General features: G+C 36.9%; 1 protein-coding gene across 2 annotated transcripts in view; it reads left to right on the top strand.

Annotated features, from left to right (window-relative positions):
• The window catches only part of MOXD1 (monooxygenase DBH like 1), an 85,843-nt gene that overhangs the window by 46,680 nt on the left and 17,515 nt on the right, over positions 1–21,648 (top strand). Inside the window, exons 5-9 of one of the 2 annotated variants that reach the window (XM_045544378.1) lie at positions 13,371–13,550; positions 13,835–13,937; positions 17,728–17,894; positions 18,952–19,143; positions 20,903–20,962. In XM_045544378.1, coding sequence (XP_045400334.1) covers positions 13,371–13,550; positions 13,835–13,937; positions 17,728–17,894; positions 18,952–19,143; positions 20,903–20,962 — 702 coding nt within the window. The remainder of the gene's footprint in view (positions 1–13,370; positions 13,551–13,834; positions 13,938–17,727; positions 17,895–18,951; positions 19,144–20,902; positions 20,963–21,648) is intronic. The other variant, XM_045544379.1, reaches the window with a different exon arrangement.

Below are 21,648 nucleotides of genomic sequence, written 5' to 3'. Positions count from 1 at the left end.
AGATGATTAGAGCCAGGAGTTTAGGCTCACATATTAGGACAGTGTAGGTGGGAGTAAAGGCAGCCTGAACTGGGAAAGTGGCCTTGGAAAAAAAGGGAGAATGTGCTCAAGAGTTGTTTTGAAGGTAGAAGTTGGAAGACTTGGCAGCTCATTTGATGTTAGGGGTTAGGACTTTAGTAAAAATTCAAAAAGAAATGCTGGTTTAGGGGGGAGTGAAGATGAGGTCTTTTTTTGGAACCATTATCATAACTTGATTTATCAAATTATTGGATTTTTTTATTAGATTTCTTCCTTTATCTGCTAAAAAGAGTGATTGGCTGCATTTCTGAAACTGTAAATTTTTCTTTGAAAACCTATGCAGATTGTGAATTATGAAGTTTAGAGTGTGTGGTTTTTTCTAATTGGGAAAAATACGGAATAAATCGCCCATGCTTTTTATATGTTTCCTTCATAAGAAGATCCATTTTTAATGTAGTTTCTATGACTGAAGACGTGAAAATATTTCAGCTCTGATAAAAAGTATTAATTGCAAAAATTATTTCAGGATTAATTTTAAAAAGATGGTTGACATGTTTAGGGAAAAAAGCAGCTCAGACCTGTTATGACTAATGACCCCTGAGTTTGTCCTTGAGACCCACCTTGGTCTGCGAGTTTGGCAAGTCAGTTTACCATGTGAGTACCTGATGGGAACACAGAAATGTGATGAATTAAGTTGGGGCAAAGATGAAGAGCAAAGTAAAAATGACAAAATTCTTGCTGATTGTTATATGAACAGTGTTATGTTATTTTCTCTGTATATTAACTTTTCAAGTTAAACCAAATGTAAGAGAACAAATAACCCCAAATAGTAATAAGACATTTGCCTTGTTGTCAAGAAACCTACATCTATAGGAGAAGACATTTATTCAAATAGCTGGAAAGCAGCAGGAGATATAAGGGCTTTGAAAAGATAAATTCAGTGTGAACCTATTTGCTAAGATAAACAAAGACTTCATGGAGTAGGGGTTATCCACCTATCGTGGAGATTCACCCACAGAGCTGAAGATCAGTGGTTAATTCAGCCATGGCCTGAGAAACAGTATAGTTTGTTGTCTTCTCTTTTTCTTGGAATTGTCCTATAAATGAGGATTATTTTTTATGGAAGCCTCATATTTAAACAAATAGAGCATAAGAGAAAAACAAAGAGAAGAGCCAGAACTAAAGAAGTCATTTTGTCTTCATTTATTTGTTTAACTTTTATGAAGCATAAAAGGCTATATTTTTTGACTGTAGTAATGGTTAATCACAAATTCTGTGACAGGTTAATAGTCTCTTTCATTTTTTCATCATCTTTTTTCCAACTAAAGGACAACACTCCATAATGTAAATCAAATGACTTTTTGAAACAGTACTATTTAAAAAAGTACAGAATTATTTTGAACCTTAGTCCAGTTCTTCTTCTGACCATATCTCCCTCCCATGTGCCTCCACTGTAGCCTGTACAGATAAGAAAGGTAGACAAGCACAGTCACACATAGAATGAATCTTCAGCCACTCAACCCTGGGTATGAATTCAAGCCTGCTACTCAGAAGCTGTGTGAATTTGTTGTTTACATAACTGTGCTTCAACTTCCCTGTTTGTAAAATAAAGACAGTAAAATCAGTCTTAGGGTTGTATGAAGATTAAATGTAATAATATGTGTAATATTCTTGGTAAATATAAACACTCACAAATGATAGCTATTATTGGCATAATGGCAGCTATTTTTTTATAGGATTTATCTTTTTATCTGACCATAAAACTTTAGCTCCTTGACAATTGTGCCACGTGCATCTTTGGATCTTCAGCCCTGGGCACAGTTCCTGACAGTGCTTAGTAAACGTTTGTTGGATGAATAACTCAAATCTAGACTCAAGTCAATGACAATGAGCCGTAAACTATGTTCGAAAAATCTGTTTTATCCCTGGGACAAATGAATTTTGAATGATGGCATGGTGGATTATGTATCTAATGAATTTGAGGGCTAAACAGAACAGCTCTGCTGTGCTACTTGTAGACATTTTGTAGAACAGGCCAGCAATCCAGCAAACTATGATTTGAAAACCTGGACTTATCAGTTCTAAAGCAACTTTATTTTGTATCTTAGAGAAAAACACTTAATACCAGTTTCTCCTTTCATTATAGGATAAACCAGAACTACTTTGCAGGCATTTTAAAGATCATTACATTCTAGGCCTTCGGATAAAAGCCAACATAGAATTCTGCACGAGGCAATGTTATTAATTCGTATTACCTACAATTAGATTTAATCTTTAGACTATGCCTGAAGAAATAAAAAATGTCATTAATGTTATTTCCCTACTCCTAGAGGAAGAAAAAATAGATGGCTCATTTATTAAATTTCTCCAGGAAATAAAATCCTTAAATTATGATGAATAAGTGCAAAAATAATATACTTTATTTAAAACTGCCAAAATTATTATGACAAATTATATATAAACACTGGCACTAGAAGTTTCAGGATGTGAAAACATTTTTTTTTAAAGGAAGTTAGTTTTATTACATGCAGAATGAAATTGGTTATTTTTACATGTAAGTTGTATTGGCCTAAGTGAAAAACTAAGTTTTTTTTTTCTTTCTCCTAATTTTGGGCTATGGCATTTTATCATGAGGATCATCTGTTAGTTATTAAGTTCTGTCCTTTCATGGATAGAATTATTAGGCCTTGAAATCATAAAAAAAAAAACCTCCCCCAACAACAACAACACAACGAAAAACAGACTAGCAACTGTAACTTCAAAGGAGATCCCAAAGCAAAAAACAATCCAGAAAGACAGAAAATGTTTGAGGCAGAACCAAGGAAAGGTCTTGGCATCTTTGCTGGGATCCCCCCATCAAGAGATGGGACTGGTCGGGGGGAGGTCACGTGTACTGGCATCTGTCATATGGGTTGTGAAGCCTTGACAGCAGGTTTAGGTAAAAAACGAAGCAAAACAAAAAACCTGTTTTAGTTATTCTCAGGGCCTGAAAACTCAGAAGATATAATTGGGTTTTCTGAGGAAAAACATGTTGTTCTAGAAACCTAGCTCTAAATCCATCCTAGTCAATTATTACTCTAAATACAAATTCCACATTAAAAAATTATAATAGTAGATAAATTATGTTGCATTGACTCAGTATTAAAATAAATATTTTCAAAGGTTTTTTGGAGACTCTATTATATAATTATGATAACGTACCATAAATAAAATACAAATATAATTTTCAGGGAAATACCATAAACAGTTTAGGGATGGGAATTATGAGAACTAACATTTGATGAGTGCTTTGTATAGACCCTGTACTGTATGAGATTTTCTCATGTAATTCTCATGATAACCTTGGGAAGAAATAGACTCATCCAGTTAATTAAGTTGTCATAGGCCATTCAATCAGTAAGTGATAAAACTAGACTTTTAAAAAATTATACTATAAAATTAATATTTGTTCACTGTAAAAAATTCAAATACAGAAGGTCATAAAGTGAAAAGCAAAATGCCATAACTTCTACCACTCAAGTTCCACTTTGCATAGATTATCACTAATATTTTCTTGTATTTTTCTGAAATTTTCTATACATATGAAATCACATACCTTTATTTCTGTTTATATTTTCATTCCTCTCTCTATGATATATAGTTATTCTTGTTTTAATTTTAATTAAATTTAAACTGGAAACAACACTTAGCTGAGCAAATTTAATTATTTCATTGTTCTGTTTTAATCCTCCATAAAGTATGGCCATCCATGTGCAACTGACAGAAATTCGGGTATACTCATCCCTTTGATATATTGCTGCATTGAAAAGCATGTATTGACCAAAAAAATTATTGGAAAAGTTCTATGAACAATTTTTCTGCAGTATGAAAAAGCAAAATCATATATATCTGTTTTATATTAATTGCATTCATATTTGACTCTACAAATTTCCAGAATTTGAAATGCAGCTTAACCTAAAAAACAATTCAACTTATCATTTAAAAACAGCTCACACTTGTAGAGATATAAGCAATAGCATGTTAAAGTAAAACTAGCAAGATCTAGTCTTCATGTTATATCAATATTTCCTTAGTTATAGACACATGCACACACAAATAATAAAGGCTTTGAAAAAGCCAGCTCCATGTAATGAACTGGCACAAAGTGATAAAACAATGAGTTGCCACTCCAACTAAGGGGAAAAGAAAATGCATATATGAAATAATTGCCCTCAATAAAAAATTAAGTATGTGATAATTTGTATAAAACTGAGTATAGTTTTAAACTGTTTATTGATCTGTATTTCTCTTTTATAAATAAGGAAACTGGGTTCCAGTAAGGTTAAATAATTTGTCTCAGGTTACACAGCTAGTAAGCGTCAGACCTTGGATTCCAAACAAAGTCTTTGCCTTCAAGCTACCACACAGTACTGCCTTCTGAAAGAAGTTCAGAGAAACAAGACAAATGTGTGCCAAAATAATCATAGATGGCATCCAGGGAAAACAAAACGTGGGCTTTCAAAAATGAATAGGTTTTAAATAAGTAAAGTTGAGTAAGAGGGACTTATTGGATGGGGAAAACAGCATGAATGAAATCATGGCAGTAAGAATGAATCTGGTGCATAAAGGGAAGGGGTCCCTATGACTGGAAATTCATGCATATGGGGCTGTGTAGGTAACATGCAGCCAGTGACAGTGGGCCCTGAATGTCAGAAAAAGAAGTGTTGATTTTATCAGCTGCAGGATGGGTTGTGTGGTGCCATTGAACATTATTGGTCAGATTAACAAGGTGAAAGAGATGATTTTGTAAGATTATCTGGCTGGGGTCTGGAGTATTATTCAAAAGGAAAGTTCCTAAACATCTGTTTTAGTTTGTGTTGCTATCACAAAATGCTTTAGACTGGGACTGGGTAGTATATAAAGAACAGAAATTTATTTCTTACAGTTCTGGAAGCTGGACAGTCCAAGATCAAGGCACCAGCATTGATGTCTGGTGCTGTGTCCTTACATGGTGGAAGGTGGAAGGGCAAGAGAATGAACCCATTCTCCCAAGTCCTTTTGTAAGGGCCCTAATCCCATCCCTGACAGCTCCATGTTCACATCTTAATCACCTCTTAAAGTCCCCACCTCTTAATACTATCACACTGGCAATTAAACTTCAACATATGAATTTTGGGGGACCCACTCAGGCCATAGAAACATCCCAGAGGTAAGTAGGTGGCTAGTGGTATCATTCACACAGGATGGATGGGAGGTGTGGATTAAGATGGTGGCTCTGATTGGAAAGTAACTTGAAGGACATTTCAAAAATGAGAAATAGGAAAGAGGATGAGTCATGTTGTTTTGGCATGTTCTAAATATTCAATGTTCTCTTGAAAAAAAAATTGGCTTTCCAATACATTATAGAACCAGGCTCAGCTATTAGTTATTTTGGTAACTCCTTTTTTATATTTGTTTTTTCTAGAAATCTGGATTAACAAAGCTTCCAACTTAATCCAGATTTGGGTAGTCACCTCAGCTTTCATTGCTTATCTGAAGAGCGGGAAGAAACAAAAGGCAATTGAAGAAAATAATTGTCATGGACAATTACTATCAGCATCACATCCATTTTTATTTCAACTGTGTGTTGCTTGGATTTATTTGAAGCAAATTCCTTAGTCTAGAGGTTCATGATGTTTCCAGACATAGAGCTGCATTCTGAGCTTGCCCTTAACGTTGTGCTGTCTTCATCCTTAGCTGTTTTCTCTTATGGTAGAGAAAGGGCAGAACAAACTCTGGAGGTTGTACACATTCTCTTTCACATCTGGGGAAAAGAAGCCACCATGTCACCACGTAAAGGTCTAGAGTTTCCCTTTGATTGGACCAATTTCAGCTTATGTCAAGGGTGAGATACCATAAGTGGGTTTAGGCCACTCAAGGGAGTTGAGGATTATTCTTAGCCAAATGGTGTAGCTCAGAAATTCAGGATCCCGACAAGAAAGTCTTCTGAAACAATTGATGCTGAAAGGCAACCAAAAATTATTATTCTCTGGCCTTAGCTTCTCTACTGTCTGGGAATATGAACCATATGACTATCAGATTCACATTTGATGCATTATTGTTTCCTCCCTTGACACCTAACAAAAAGCATATAGTAGATAGATATGGATGGAATATTTGGGGGGCTAGGGGAGAGAAGTGGGTTTTGTTAGTTGAGTGGATGAATGAATGAATGGGTTAGGAGCATCTCTTAAGAGAAAATATTTTTAGCTCAAAATGATAACAGAAGTTTATATTAAAAACCATACATATACACACCTGTACCAAAATAGATAAGTTTCCTTTGGAGAAAAGAGGGAGGTCATATTTCAGAAAACAATATCTTTGTAGAGAACGTATAGTTATGTCTTGTATTTAATATATACAAATGAGAAAATCAAATCCTTAATAAATTGAGCTGGTACACAGAAATATAGATTTGATATGATTACATATTTTGCAATAACACATTTGACCATGCCAAAATGTTTTGGCTGAATATGACATACAAGCCTTAAAGTTAGATTTTGAAATACTGGAACTTGTGAACGGATTATTTGTATAGATTTACTCAATGTCTTATGAGGATACAATGTTAAAAATTTATTTAAATTCTAACTTATAATAATAATACTAAGAGTAGTATTATTGTTTGAGCACCTATAAGGTGCCTGTTGCTTTATATGTATCAGCCATTTAATTCTCAAGTAACCTTGTAAGAAGCCTCATTGTCACTGATTTACCGATAAGGAAACTGAGCTAGAGAGAAGCTAAACAGCTAGGAAACAGATACAAAGTAATAAAACAAGACTGAAACCCCAGAAAATGTGTTCAAATAAATGCTCTTCCATTGTGTTACTTGTCTTACGTTGGGTTCCCAAATGCAGTCCCTTGAGACATGGATTTATGTGCAATTGATTTATTAGTGCCAGGAAAAAAATACTAAGTGTGGGGCTGGGGAGGGGAAGCGTAAGGCAAGGGAACAAGCAGCTGAGCAAGGGTGTGATTCAGTCGCAGTTCCAACCTCAACCTAAAGCTATGGAGAACATGTCCCATCTGAGCCACAGTGGCTGGCTGTTACCATTCCCATACCTTTCACCTGGAGCGTATGTTTTCTGGCATTTGCTCTCTGCAAGATCAGTCCTCTGAGGAAAGTCACAGGTGCAAATGGTTAGAAATGAGGTGCCTAGAACAGAATCTGAGTGATGGGTGCACAGAAATGGCTAAAAGGACCTGCAGTGATCTTGGTAGAGTGCTGGCATGGTCCCATCTTCTACCTGTCAGTAAAGAGGCAAGTCTCTCAGTGTGGTGGTCGGGAGCACATTTCTAATCCGGAGCACCAGGGTCAAATCTGGGCTCCAGCAATTGGACAAGTTTCTTAACTTATGTGTGCTCTGCTTTCTGCATCTATAAAAAGTAGAATAATTCTGTTATAGGGTTGTTCTGAGGATTCAGTGGATATATATTCATTTAATCTGTATGTAGATGAGAGCCAAATGAAAAGAACAACTTGTAGTATGTGACTTACTCATGGCCTGGCACACAGTTGGTTAATAGTACAGGCAAGACGTAACCTCTAGGAGACCACTACTTCTTGCTTTTAGTTTAAAGTGTCATAGAGTTATGGATGATCTCTGGCTTATTGAATAGCTCAATTAATTGGAAGTTAATATATATGTTAACATAAGGCCAGAAGCTACCTTAGAGTTCATGAATAATCTATTAAAATTCAAAGACCATTATATACACTAAGCATGCTATGTTACAAACTTTTTAAAAGGTAACCTGTTGTGTTTGTTTTATATTCTTGAGGTATTTGGCAAAAGGACCTAATTAATTCACATTCAAAAATAAATGACTGTAAATCATAATGTGTTACCTCTCTCAAGGGTACTTTCATATTCATCAAGTAAAATGGCCTTAATGCTAAGTGCCTAGATGGAAATTCGGAAATCAGTAAGCCAAGGAGAAAGACATTTGTGTGCATTAGAGGAGGTGCTTCCCACCGCACCCCCATATCACTCTTCAAGGGCATTTACTGAAGTAACTTTGTTTTTAACTTAGCCAGATCCAATTAAGAATAGTAAATAAACTGGAAGAGTAAAACAAAAGCAAAGTAGTTTTATCTGACAATGTTCTAAAGAGAAGAAAAAAGACAATTTCATGTAGTACATGCATGAATTCACCTACATATTGACGATGCTGACATACACTTACTAGCATTTGATTATTAATCAGGACTTTTGGTTGCAAGTGACAGAAACTCAAGTTGAACTGGATTGGGAAAAAGAAAGGAATGTATTGACTTATTACTTAAGAGGAAAGGTTGAATAAATAAACCACAGGATGGCAGAGATGCAACTGGTTTCAGGAACAACTTAAATGAGGTATTCAAGCTCTGCCAAGCCTGTCTTGTCTTGCCTCTGGTACCTCTCTGTGTGCTGACTTTATCATAGCTCACCACAGCCTGGCTTCTTCCATGTGCTAAGGAACATCATCCCTGAGAGTTGCTGAACCTCACAGTGTCCAGCTTCTTAAGGAAGATGGATTCTTTTTCATAGGTTGGAAAATTCCAAGATAGGCTGGGCATCCATTCCTGAACTAGCAATTGTGTTTGGCAGGGCAAGAAGATGGTAGTTCCCATGAGAACTCAGGATTGCAGTAAGGGATGAATTATTTTCCAGAAGCCTCTTTTGCCTCATTTCATCCCTTTTCTTCATCTCTATCTCACTTGACCTCTTCTTGCCATCACCTCCTGGGCTTTCGCTGCCAAGTCCATTCAAGCTGTGGCCCCTTGACAGCACATCAGCAAGTCAGGCTTTGCTTTGAACCCTGAACCTTCTTCAGAGTGGAGTTCTTGTGGGGCAAAGATGCCATTCCCTTGCTCATTTTGGTTGCCTCTTAGAAGTTGGATATATTGTCATGCTAAAGGAGGCTTTCCCATTAGGGACCAGGACACAAGGATACAGCGGGAGAGGGGAGAGAGGGCAGATACCTCTGTCCTCCCATTGTCACATGAGATGTCAGCATGATCATGTAATCATCCATCTCCATTACTAGTTCTGGCTGAAATGTTCCCATGGGTAACGCATCACTTTAGGAGCTAGCTGACTTTTGCATAGCTTTTGTCAGAGGCAGATTATGGGTTTTTACGTGGGCAGCAACCTGTGCCTCGGGTGGATGCATAGAGCAGGGTGCCAGGAACAAGAACGGGCAGGAAGAAAAGTGATGGGGATTTACAAAATTTCCAGCTCATTACAGATTCCAACTATCACCTTGCTCTTTTGTTCTAATTTTTAATTTATTGAGTTGTGCGTTGCTTTTGGAGAGCTATGTCCCACTCATCCTCTCATGTTTTAACAAGCAAGGAGCCACATCTTAAATGGGCAGACCTGGAAGGATGGAAAATTGTTCAAAAGAGCTCTAATAACCTCTCCGTGTTTCTCACATAGAGCTTAGTATACTGAGACAAGACAAAAAAGGCACTTCCCTGCCCTTTTACCCCCCAAATTAATAACTAAAGCAAGGTACACATATATTCAGCTATAAATAAACCTATTTAACCTCAGTTGTATAAGAAAAACATGTATGTTTGTGTCACAAACAATTGCAGGGACAATTATGACCTAGGTATAAATGTACCAATCTTTAAATTGTTAGTTTAGGATAGAAAATTGAAGATGTATCAGCTTCCTAGGCCTGACGTCATAAATGACCACAAGCCGGGTAGCTTGAAACAGCAGAAATTTGTTCTCTCACAGCTCTGGGGATCAGAATTCTGAAATCAAGGTGTGGACCAGGCCAGGCTCCCTCCCAGAGCTCTAGGGGAGAATCCTTCCTTGCCTCTTCCATATTCTGGAGGCTTCTGGTATTGCTTGGCTGTGGCGGCATGGCTCCAACCCCTGCCTCCGTCTTCACACGGCCACCTGCTTTCCGTATGTGTCTGTGTCTGAATCTCCTTCTCCTTTCTCTTATAAAGACACCCATCATTAGATTTAGGGCCCACTCTAATCCAGTATGACCTCATCTGAACTAATTACATCTGCAAAGACCCTATTTCCAAATAAGGTCACAGTCTGAGGTTCCAGTTGGACGTGAATTTTGAGGGGACATTCTTCAAGCTGGTACTGGAGAATTAAGCAAAAAGTCGGTTTCTTTCAGCAAGCGTTTTTGGCTATCAGGTAATTGGCTATTTGAAGTTTGCAGAAGCATGTGGATTCTTAAGTTTGCTAAGGCTCAGTGGCTTTCAAAAGAAGTCCTTTCTGAACTGAGTACCGTGAGCCAGTGGCCCCATCCTGTGCTGATCAAAGTGTTCCCATTTCCTGCAGTTTGTACCCTCTACTGACAGGTTATGCCCATCCTAAAGGAACACTCTTGGTGTCTCAGTTGTCCCTCATGGTGGTCTTAAACTTCCCGCTCCAGAAATTCTTCTTCTATTCTTCAGGAGTTTGATAACGAGGCATTTTTTCCTCCCATATTAACATTCCCTTAACTCATGGTTATCCTTACATATAATTCCCAAGCACTTCTTTTTCTTTCTCCTTCCTTCTCATCTCTCACGTTCTTTTGCCAAGGGCTTTGCTTCATCTAAGCCTTTGTATCTTCTCGTCCCATGATCAATATCCAGTTTTGCAGAAAGTTTCTTTGTTTTATGCATGGGTTTTTTCTTAGGAAATCCTTGTGTTTAGGCTGTATCCCCAACTTGTAATCTGTAGTTCCTATTACAGTTTAATTCTCCTTGAAGCCCTCACCAGGTTTCAAAGAGAGATCTTGTCATTTTCCCTCTTTGAGAAAGAGCATATTGAAAGGTCATGGGTCTGTCTGCTTGCCCTGGAGGCCAAGGGGCACTTGGACTGGGATGACAGGGAGGCCAGGAGACCCCTCCCCAGGTGTAAGACTGCCAGTCTGGTGCTGCTCCTCTGATGGCAGCGCCGTGTGGTGGTCCTTACTAGTGGCTTCCAGAAGCACCTCCTAGTACTGGCTCGTGGTGGCATCACCATCATTAATGACAGCTGTTGGCAACTTGCTTTATTGAAGCCTTTCATCCTCCCCTCCACTGAAAGTAACTTTCAGGGTCCTTGGTGCATCTCCAACACGCCTTCCTGCAATAATGCATTGCAATTAGAAGAGTACAGACTTTGGTGTCAGACCAGCCTGGTTTCAAATCCCATTTACCACTTCCTAGCTGTGGTACTTTGAGCTTGTTGTCTAATCTCCCTGAGTCTCAGTTTTCTCATCTGTAAGATGGGAACAACAATTTCTATCTTATAGATTTGTTGTAAGTATTAAGTGAAATATGTAGAATAACTAATATGTGGCTGGAAGATAGTAGATGCTGAATAAAAGATAGATGTTACTATTATAATTCCAAGAATGGCATTGGTAGCTTAGCAGCTTGGTGTTACTTTCAGCACTTCCTATAAACGACCCTTTCCCCTGAAACACACACACACACACACACACACACACAAAACTTGCTTTTAAAAGGTTTTTTTAAGCAGTTTATTTGAAACTCTCCAAGGTCGGGTCCCACCCAGCATTACACATCTTAGCTCCCTCTTATGCCTCAGTGAAGGCCACTAATTTCTAGAGCTGCCTTGGCAATAGCCAACTCTCATTTGCCCCAGAGCCTTCTTTTCAGGACCTACCTTGCAGAGCTTAAGGTTCTGCCCGAACTTATAAGGCACTTAGCAAAAATCTCACATATGCCTGAATATTTCACTATTGACATATTAGCAGTGCCCTGTCCCCCATGGAGTACTGAGGCACCCAAATAAATCAACTCTTACAAGAAATCTGAGACTAGAAGTAGAAAATAAATTCTAGTAGGAATTTTGGGTTATACTTCTTTGCAATCATTGTTTGTTATGTAACCATGCTTGAACAATGATTGCCATTTTCAAGAAAAATAGAAAAGTTTCTGCCTTCAGGGCTCATGACCTTTTAGAGACAAGTGCAGACAAAACCATGTGCAATGTTATTTACATGAATATGATGTTAAAAATGTGTGTGTGTGGCTTAGGTGTGGCATGACTCACTATGTAACACAAAAGAAAACTGGATTTAAGAACTTGAATTCCTTGGGTGCCCATTTAGACCTCTACCCACTACATACCCTTTCCCCCTTTGGCTGCTTAGATTTTCCTGTAGAAAAGAGAAAAACTACGGGAAAAATGGAAAGTCCTAGGAGAAAAATCGCTGAAAATACTTCATCTAAACATGCATGTTTTAAGTAGAGGCCAAGCAGGGGTTTCAAAATGCAATGCCTGCATTTGAGTAGTTAGGACTAAAAGCAGAAGTGCTGATGAACTCTAAGGCAACTAAGCTCTTGGAAATTTAGGAGCACACCAGGGCTGCTTTATCAGTAGAAGGAAAGATTAAAGAACCCTGAAAATAAAAAAAGATCCCTATAACTCATGGGAACACCTACAGCCCACCTAGATTAAGTACAGGGCTCCCATTTGATCTGGATATAGGAATCTGGGATGTTAGGATGTGCTTAGCTCATTCTGAGTTGGTTCTCTGGTTCTTGGACTGAAGTGGGCAGGTGTTATGAAGGGGACTTAGAGAGACACTGTGTAATACTATATTGAAGTGAAGTATTAAGGATGTATATTTGATTTCTGAATTTACTTATATAATATTTCAAAACCACCGAATGAAGACCACCATTCTATTCTAACTGGTTTCTAGTTTCCCTGTCCTAATTTGAGCATTATCACAGGAGCACATCACTAACAATGTTTTCTTTTCTCTTCCAAATTCTAATAATAAAATCACTATTAGAATTTGACCTTAATCACAAAAATAAATGTGTTCATTATTGAGCCCTACTTTGTGCTCAGCACCATGGCTAATAGACAGAAAGAAGAATGAGACATCATCTCTCACCTCCAGCATGAATGGGCAAAGATAAGATTGTGAGGTGGAAGAAAGGGAGACTGAGAGAGTTTGTTCCTATAGGCTTGACTTCATTTTTCTATGTGGAAAAATAAAAGTAAGAGGCCGGAAGAGCAAGGCAAGGTAAAGCCTAGAAGAGAACATGCAAGTTCCAAAACAGTTGTTCTGCAGAATGGGTAAGGGAAACAAAGTGACTTCAAAACAAAACAAAAAAGCAGATTAATAAAGTCCTCTGATTCTTGGAATAAATGATCATCTCATCTTTGCTATTGACATTGTCATCATCATCATTACCATTGTCGCCATCTCCAGAACAAATTATACTTGAACTATATAGCCTTTACATAATTGAGAAGAATATTCCCTTGAAAAACTAATAACATTTATGCCAACTTCATGCCTGTTGCAGGATGGTTTTATTTATCTCATCCTCCCTCTCATTTGTGTCTGTGTAGATTGAGCCAGTGATACAGAGAGGCCACGAGGGCCTGATCCACCACATCCTGCTCTATCAGTGCAGCAGCAACTTCAATGACAGCGTTCTAGACTCTGGCCACGAGTGCTACCACCCTAACATGCCTGATGCCTTCCTCACCTGTGAAACCGTGATTTTTGCCTGGGCCATTGGTGGAGAGGTGGGGCTAATGACTACTGAGATGTAACATAATTAATTGACCACCAATATTATTTGAATATTTATAAGTAAGGCTCTGTGCACCATTTTTGATAGGTGGGTAGCTTATTTCCAGTTTCATAGGAAGGGATTCTTTTCTTAAGTCATTTTTATTTTATTTCATCAGTTATAGATTAATGGAGTTTGAGAAGGTTGAAATATCTTTGAGAATGGTTGGTTTTTCAATGGAGTAGAGCTCTCAGCGACTTTCAAAGGACACTGTCTCATGGAATTTTCCATATTTAGGGTTTTTCCTACCCACCTCATGTTGGATTATCCCTTGGCACCCCATTAGATCCGCATTATGTGCTCTTGGAAGTCCATTATGACAATCCCACATATGAGGAAGGTGAGTTTATTCTTCATGTATTTTACCTGTGACTTTTAAAAAGTTTTGTAACTCTTGTCTGTAATGGAGTTGAAACAAAATAGCAGCAATTGTTAGAAAGAATTAACCTATAATTTATCATCCGAATTAGGATACTTTTTGAAGTGAAAGAGGGTACTATTCATAATTACACTGCAACAGTAGACATTAACCAGCACCAGGCAAATGAACATATGTGGTCACTAATCTTAAAAAACCATTCACATACTACCTACCAGAAAGTAGAATAATAGATTTTTTCCTTTGTGATATACATTAATCTCATGGTACTTACAAAACATTTTCTTTCTAACTGCATAGACAAAAAAGCTAACATTTATTACCCTAAAAAATATTAAGCATTTTGTTGTGATAGGCAAGTCATAAATATCCTCAAGAAATACTTATGCAATGACACTGTGTAATACAATATTGAAGTGAAGAGGTGTTAAGGATGTACATTTAATTTCTGAATTTACTTATATAATATTTCAACCCCCCATTAATAGATTTAGGATGAAATTATCAACAAAAGCAACTCCAAGGTATTATTTTATATTGATTCGTGCAATTGTTCAGCAAATACTGAGCACCAGCTACGTGCCAGACCTGAGCTTGAGGATACAATGTGAGTGAAAAACAGACACTGTTCCTACCCTTATGGAAATTGTATCCAGTGAGAATGAGAAATAATCAAATAATCACACCATTAATATAAAATTATACATATGCCAATTGATCCAAGGGACAGGTACCTGACACTATGAGAGTATTTAACTGGTGACCTGATCTAGCCAAGGGTGTGTGGTGGTGGGGATGGTCTAGAAATTCTTCATTGAGGAATCAAACTATTCTTCTGGTGACTGAAGGTGCTAACAGGTTGGTGGTGCAGTGAAGAAAGATGCTGATGAGCCTGGAGATAAAGGCAGAACCAGACCATGTAAGGCCTTGTAGGCCATGTTAAGGATTTTGATCTCCATCCTAAAGGCAATGGGAAGCAATTGAAGAGTTTGATACAGTAGAGTCAAATACCAAAATTAGTATTTTGAAAAGACCACTCTGGCTGGTACAGAATGAAAAATAGATTATGAAGAGAGGTAATGTGGTATGATATTTAAAGAATGATGCTTCTATAAAGGTGTCTAAGCTATTTGGTTTATGAGCAAGCTAGTAAAGTATCTTTTTTTGCCTTAAGTAATTCATATGAAATATTAATATGTTCTCTGAATTCACTTTTATTTTCACCCACAAATCATATCCGATACTCTGAACCATGAATCTAAAATGAATTAAATTTAAAAAACATTCATAATCCAAGCATTTATAAAATAAATTAATAAATTCTAAAAGTTAGATTTACCATGAAATAATTATCTATGAAACACATAATTATAATTTTCAATAATAATATAGATAATTATTAAATATGTCTTATATTGCAATTTTTATTTTTCAAAAATTTCACATCTTTGATTTTATTATTTATAGAATATTTTACATAATGTATAATACTTCTTTAGAAATTTAATGAGACTTCTTCCTTTTATAGTCTTTATTTTATAAAAGTAGACAATTTGATTCATTTGCCTTGTCTGTTTTCAATTAAGTTGACTTTCTCATAGTTTCAATGTAAAAATGGAATGTAAGATTATTTTCCTAATAGGTTAATGTAGAACTCAAAATTTGTTAATCCTCTATTAATTCATATTCATAATTAGACCAAATTTTAGATTACAGTAATTTTGCCATGATAAACATAGTAAATGTTGTATAATATGAATTTAGGTTTACAGAAAAGTTTTTAATAATCATTTTATATTTACTTCATAAATTATTACTTTGTTAATAGATGATGTATTAGTGGTCCAGACCCCTAACACGATTAATAAAACTAATTGCAGTAAACCCAACAGGAATTCCTGCTTACCTTTTTCTCCTCTACCAAACTTATATTAGAAGGAGTTGGATCACAAAAATATAAAATACAAAACAAAATTCTCCAAGATATGTCCAAAGAAATCCTAGGGTCAATATAAATGTTCTGCATTGTCATGCATTTATATCTGCACTGGTAAGAACATAAAAGGAGAATTGATTTTCATGATATATTTGTTTAACAATTGATTGATTCCCTGGTATGTATGTGAGCACTAGACAGAGATACAGAGACGAGAAGACACAATCTTTGGCTTCAAGAAGCTTTTGGACCAGCTGCCATTTACTGAGCACTTCATTTGTGCCAAACAAGTGTTCTAAGCCATTTGTGTTTAAGCCTCACATCAACCTTAGGAGGTAGCGGTGCTACTATTGTGGCCATTTTCCAGTCTTAGTCCATTTTGTGCTGCTGTAACAGAGTACCACAGACTGGGTAATTTATAATGAACAGAAATTTATTCCTCACAATTACGGAGGCTGGGAAGTCCAAGATCAAGTTACTATCATCTGTCGAGGGCCCTTTTACTGTGTCATCACATGATGCAAGGACAAAGAGAGAGAGCAGGAAGGGGCAGACCCACTTCCAAAATAATGGCCTTAATCCATTCAGGAGAGCAGAGACTTCACGACCTAAACACACCTTGAAGGTCTTACTACCAGTACCATCAGAATGGCAATTTAATTTCAACAAACATTCAAACCTGCTTTTGGAGGAATCAAACATTTAAACTCCAGCACTTGCTCAAGCTCATACAACTCATAAGAAGCAGAGCTGGGATCTGTAGCCAAGGTGGTCAAGCTCCAGAATCAGTGCTCTTAAGTGTCTGCTACAGTGGTTTCTTGTGTGACCCTAAATATCTGAACAAGCTTGAGTCAGTGGACAAGTGCTAAATGATTTGTGTTCACAGTAACAAGTTCACTAAGCAGGAAAGGAAGCTTGGATTTTTCAAGGCTGTTGAGGTCAAGAGATAAGAATTTCCTGGGACAATTATTGGGATACTTAACTGTATCAACTTATTGTACCCTAAAACATTCAAAGTAATAGATATTTTCTAAATGTGTATATGAGTGTGAGTCTGTGTGGGTGTGTATGTGTGTGTGAGTTAGGGGTGTATAATATATTAATACAATGAGAAATATTTGATATAAAGACCTCGGTGTTTAAGAATGATTGACTATAAATAGATTAAGCTGATTGAGTAAAAGGAGTTGAGAAAGCAAACTGGGGAAAAGGCCAATCCGGTAGTCACCAGTAGATAAGTCACCGCTGCAGAAGGGAGTCAATTAATTCTGAAGTTAGTAAAACAGATTTATGCAGTGTTTGGGGCTCATACTCTCCCTCCTTATAATAAATACGTCATAGCAAGAAGTGTGTCTTATTAAGAGAATGGCGACAAACTATAAAGAAAGAAAGTTAATCTTTAGTGGTTTTCTCCATCAGCAGATAGTTTTTAGACCAAGGGATTTTTACCTCTAAATAAATGTTATTGAACTTTACCTCAAAACAATATAAAACAAAACTTTTATTGCGTTATTCTATATTGGAATGAATGACTTTAGAATTTTCATTCTGCCTTCATGTTAGATAATTGTGGAATACAACAGCTAGATAACGCTTCTCACATGGTATAGTGTGTGAGTCCACAGTGGTCGCAGGCAGTACGGCTACTCATCTTTTAATTCCTTTCTGTGAGGCTGAATGTTGTCTTCTATTCATCTCTGTTTATATTGCTTTCCCTTATGAGAGTTTAAAGAAAATTAGTTAACCCATTTCAACTGAATATGAACACTTTGTTAAGAACTCGAACTCACTTTTAATTATGTGCTTTTGTTCCAGGCTTAATAGATAATTCCGGGCTGAGGTTATTTCATACGACGGATATAAGGACACACGATGCTGGGGTGATCGAGGCTGGCCTCTGGGTGAGCCTCTTTCATACCATTCCCCCGGGAATGCCCGAGTTCCGGTCCGAGGGCCACTGCGCTCTGGAATGCCTAGAAGAGGTAGGCAGCATCTGAGTCTGCGAGCTGCCACCTGCAGACTCGTCAGTGCTCTTAGAAACCGTGGTGTGAACAATTCCTTGCTTATTGATGATTGATCCTTTTCTTATAGGCACGTTGTGAAACCTTTATTGCAACTTTAGCAGGACATTTGACTGCTTTTTTAAATCTCGAAGGCTGTAGGAGTAGAATTCTGAAGACGAGAATACCTCGCAGGGTGTTTTTCTTCCTACTTCTGCCTCCTTTGTTGCATGTTGACGTTTTGTTGCATCTTTTACAATTTCTACCTTTGTGTAGTCTCTTTTTCCTTTCTCTGCTTTACCTTTTATCCGTATTTATTTTTTCCATCATTCATTTTTATTTTTTCTCTTTTTCTCTATAGTTTCCTTCCCTTCTTTCACCAAAGAGCAAGAACAACTAATATACAAATACATATTAGATAAGAGAAAAGCAAGTATAAGTATTTAATAATGACTGTTTTCATTTGGTGTTTCTGAATGAAAATGTTTCAACATGGATTATATTCTTTATATATTCTAAGATACTGTGGTTGTGGACAGTATGGCAAACTGGGGAGGTGGAAAGATTATGCTCTTCTGAGTTATTTGGACCATGATCAAATTGTGGTGACATCTTTACTAGCGGTGGGACCGTGGGTGACTCATTTAATTGCACTGACCCACTTCGGCTTTCTTATCTGGAAAAGTGGGAATAATTTCTCCTTTTGAGAGTTTGGATTTTCAGGTTGCTAACATACTGGAATCATTACAACAGGAGCATGGTCTACCTCTTTACTTCCTAAAAGAAGAAAAAAAGCAAGATAACATTTAGGAGGGGAGCGGCAGGTCCCTAGTAGGCATTGTTTCCTACTTTTTGCCTGGCAAATGTTCTTTCACAGAAAGAACACTGAATAATCCAAATTCAGAATGTTTGGCAGCTCAAGCATTCACTTAAGTTGCTTTAGTTTTCTTCTCGGTTGTCCCTCCGAGTGTGTTGGAACGTGAAATGCCTGAACATGCACTGTTTTGGCTAATCGGGTCTTCCTGGGCTTCGCCCGCAGGCTCTGGAAGCCGAGAAGCCAAGCGGAATCCACGTGTTTGCTGTTCTGCTCCACGCACACCTGGCTGGCAGAGGCATCAGGCTGCGTCATTTTCGAAAAGGGAAGGAAATGAAATTGCTCGCCTATGATGACGATTTTGACTTCAATTTCCAGGAGTTTCAATATCTAAAGGAGGAACAAACAATCTTACCAGTATGCATGCTTTTGTTCTTTTTCATTGACTATTGTAAAAACCATGAGACATATATCTGCTGAGGTGTAGCAAGGTTTCCACTCGTGAAATGACTTGTTCCTTGTATCTGCATTCTTAAAGCCACCCACCAGCGGTGTTGCACAACCCAGATGGAATGTCTTTGATCTGTTTTCCAAATTTGAAACTCATTTTTATTGCTATTCCCAGAGGCAATTCAAGTTGTTGATTCAAAAATAAAAAAATAAAAAAAAATTTTAAAACCTCAAAAACAAAAATCTCAAGGTTCTGAGCGCTAAGCATTACTTTTTTTAATACTTGATGTTCCAGTTAGCAATCCTTTGGTTGCAATTCTGGAAATGGTAAAAAAGATCCCTATTCTGTTTCTTTATGCTATCTTGAAGAGACAGGATTTTTTAGAAGTTTCATTTCAGTAAAAATGAATATAAGGATAATCCTTATATTTAATAAAGGTATTTGAATGTAGCTAATTATACTGTGCTGCATGATCCAGCTTAAGGCAATACTTGAGGTTATGGTGAAGCATAGAAGAGAATCTTATGCCTTATAATAATGAATGCTTTTTAAAAAATTTTATGACTATTTTCTCAATTTTTTTATTCCATGAACATGAAGCTTAATAGTCATATGATTTTCTACCATTATTCTACTCTTAAAAGTCAGATTCTTATACTGTTTATGAAATGAGAGTATTAGCAATATCTTTTCTACGTGATGCTGAGGGCAGGACTTTTAGATGGGGTGAACTGTCAGGAAGAAGGCATAGCACAATGTGATGAAAAAGGAAACATGAAAAAACAGAAGTTACGATGAGGAAAGGGGCCTTCTTTTTTCTAATGGCTGTCCCTTCAATCTACAGCGTTGGCTCTATATTCCTTTCACAAATTAGCTACACCCTGAGGGTAGAAAGATGAAGTTTGAGAAACAGTGATCTTGTCAAGGTCCTTAAGGATTATGCTGTCTTTTATTATACCATCTCGGAACTTTCCAAACAGTGTTACCTAGAGCTTTCTATTAATCAGTAAACTGTGCTATGATTAGAGTGTAAGTGTGTTGGGATACTGATCTCTGGGTAGTCGAACAGGGGGGACACATCTGAGGGCTAAAGCCCAGAGATGGCTGGCTGCTCGGGCCCATGAATAGCTTCATTCATTTACCTGAGTGGGGAGCCATAAAAATAGTATCATTTTCCATGTGTTCTGCAATTTTTTAAAGGTTGGAAAACACTAGAGCAATTACTTCATTATTAATTTGCCTCATAATTCTGTTCCAAGGAAGTAAAGACATGACTAAAGAGCTTTGACGAAAAGAATGTAAATGAAGAGGTGATCACAAAAACTACTATCTGTGGCTAACATTTGTTAAGTGTTTATTCTGTACTAAGGACTAAATATGCATTACGTCATTTAATCTCCTCTCAACAACTGTGCAAAAATAAGTGATATTTTTTATTGTCATTTTTTGGATGAACAGATTGTAACCAATTTATTCAATTCCTTGCCAAGGTCAGCCAGCTAGAATATTGTAGAGTCTGGCCCAAACACAGAGAGCCTTATTTGTTTATTTGCTTGCTTATTATACTAGCATACCTAGAATTAAACAAATTGAAAGTCTTCTCCTGAATCAAATCACTTGATCCATCTATTCATAGAGCGAATATTAACTTTTGACCTACAAATGTATCAGACAAATAAAACAGTATAAAACTTCAATCTGAAAGCTTCTACTTTTATCTTTTAGGGAGATAACCTAATTACTGAGTGTCGCTACAACACAAAAGATAGAGCCGAGATGACTTGGGTAAGAAAACATTTATTATTATTAATGAAGTTCATTTATGGAGAGGAAGAGATAAGCTTGACTTAAAAAGAAAAAGAGTGAAAATCATTCCCATGTGGAAACAAAATTTCTGAATGTCTTGAGCATTAAGTATCATGTAAGTGAAATCAGGCTGTTTTAACATTTTATCAGACTTCACATTAATGATACCATAGTAATATTTGCAGCATAACGCGTTGACTGTTTTATAAAAAGCTTTGCTTAGTCTTTTAGCTTTTCCTCACCAAATATTTTTAAAAGATCTGGGGTCATTAATTGTCTAATCAAGTCTGGCTTAGATAAATCCAGACTTCCAAAAGAAGAATGAACTGCATGACCTAGGGCCTCTGACCCAAATAGAAATCTGGTGGTCCCAAGAGATTTATTGGGGAGTTCTAATGAGTATTCAAGAGATAGATAATTCATGCCTTACTCAGTCGCTCCCAGGAACACAAAAAGAGGGAACATCTTCCTCTAATCGATTTTATGAAGTTCACATTATTTTAAAACTAAACTTTTGTAAGGACAATATAAAAGAGGCTAGTAAGGTGCACCCGATGGAAATATCTCTGACAGAGTATTGATAAACCAAATCCTGCATTATATGCAAATCTAATGCTAGGACCAATTTGTGTTTAGCTAAGAAATGTAAAATTGATTTAAATTAG

Source organism: Lemur catta, chromosome 2 (genome assembly GCF_020740605.2).
Source record: "Lemur catta isolate mLemCat1 chromosome 2, mLemCat1.pri, whole genome shotgun sequence".
Classification (NCBI taxonomy): Eukaryota; Metazoa; Chordata; class Mammalia; order Primates; family Lemuridae; genus Lemur; species Lemur catta.
This window is presented reverse-complemented; position numbering and strand designations above follow the sequence as displayed.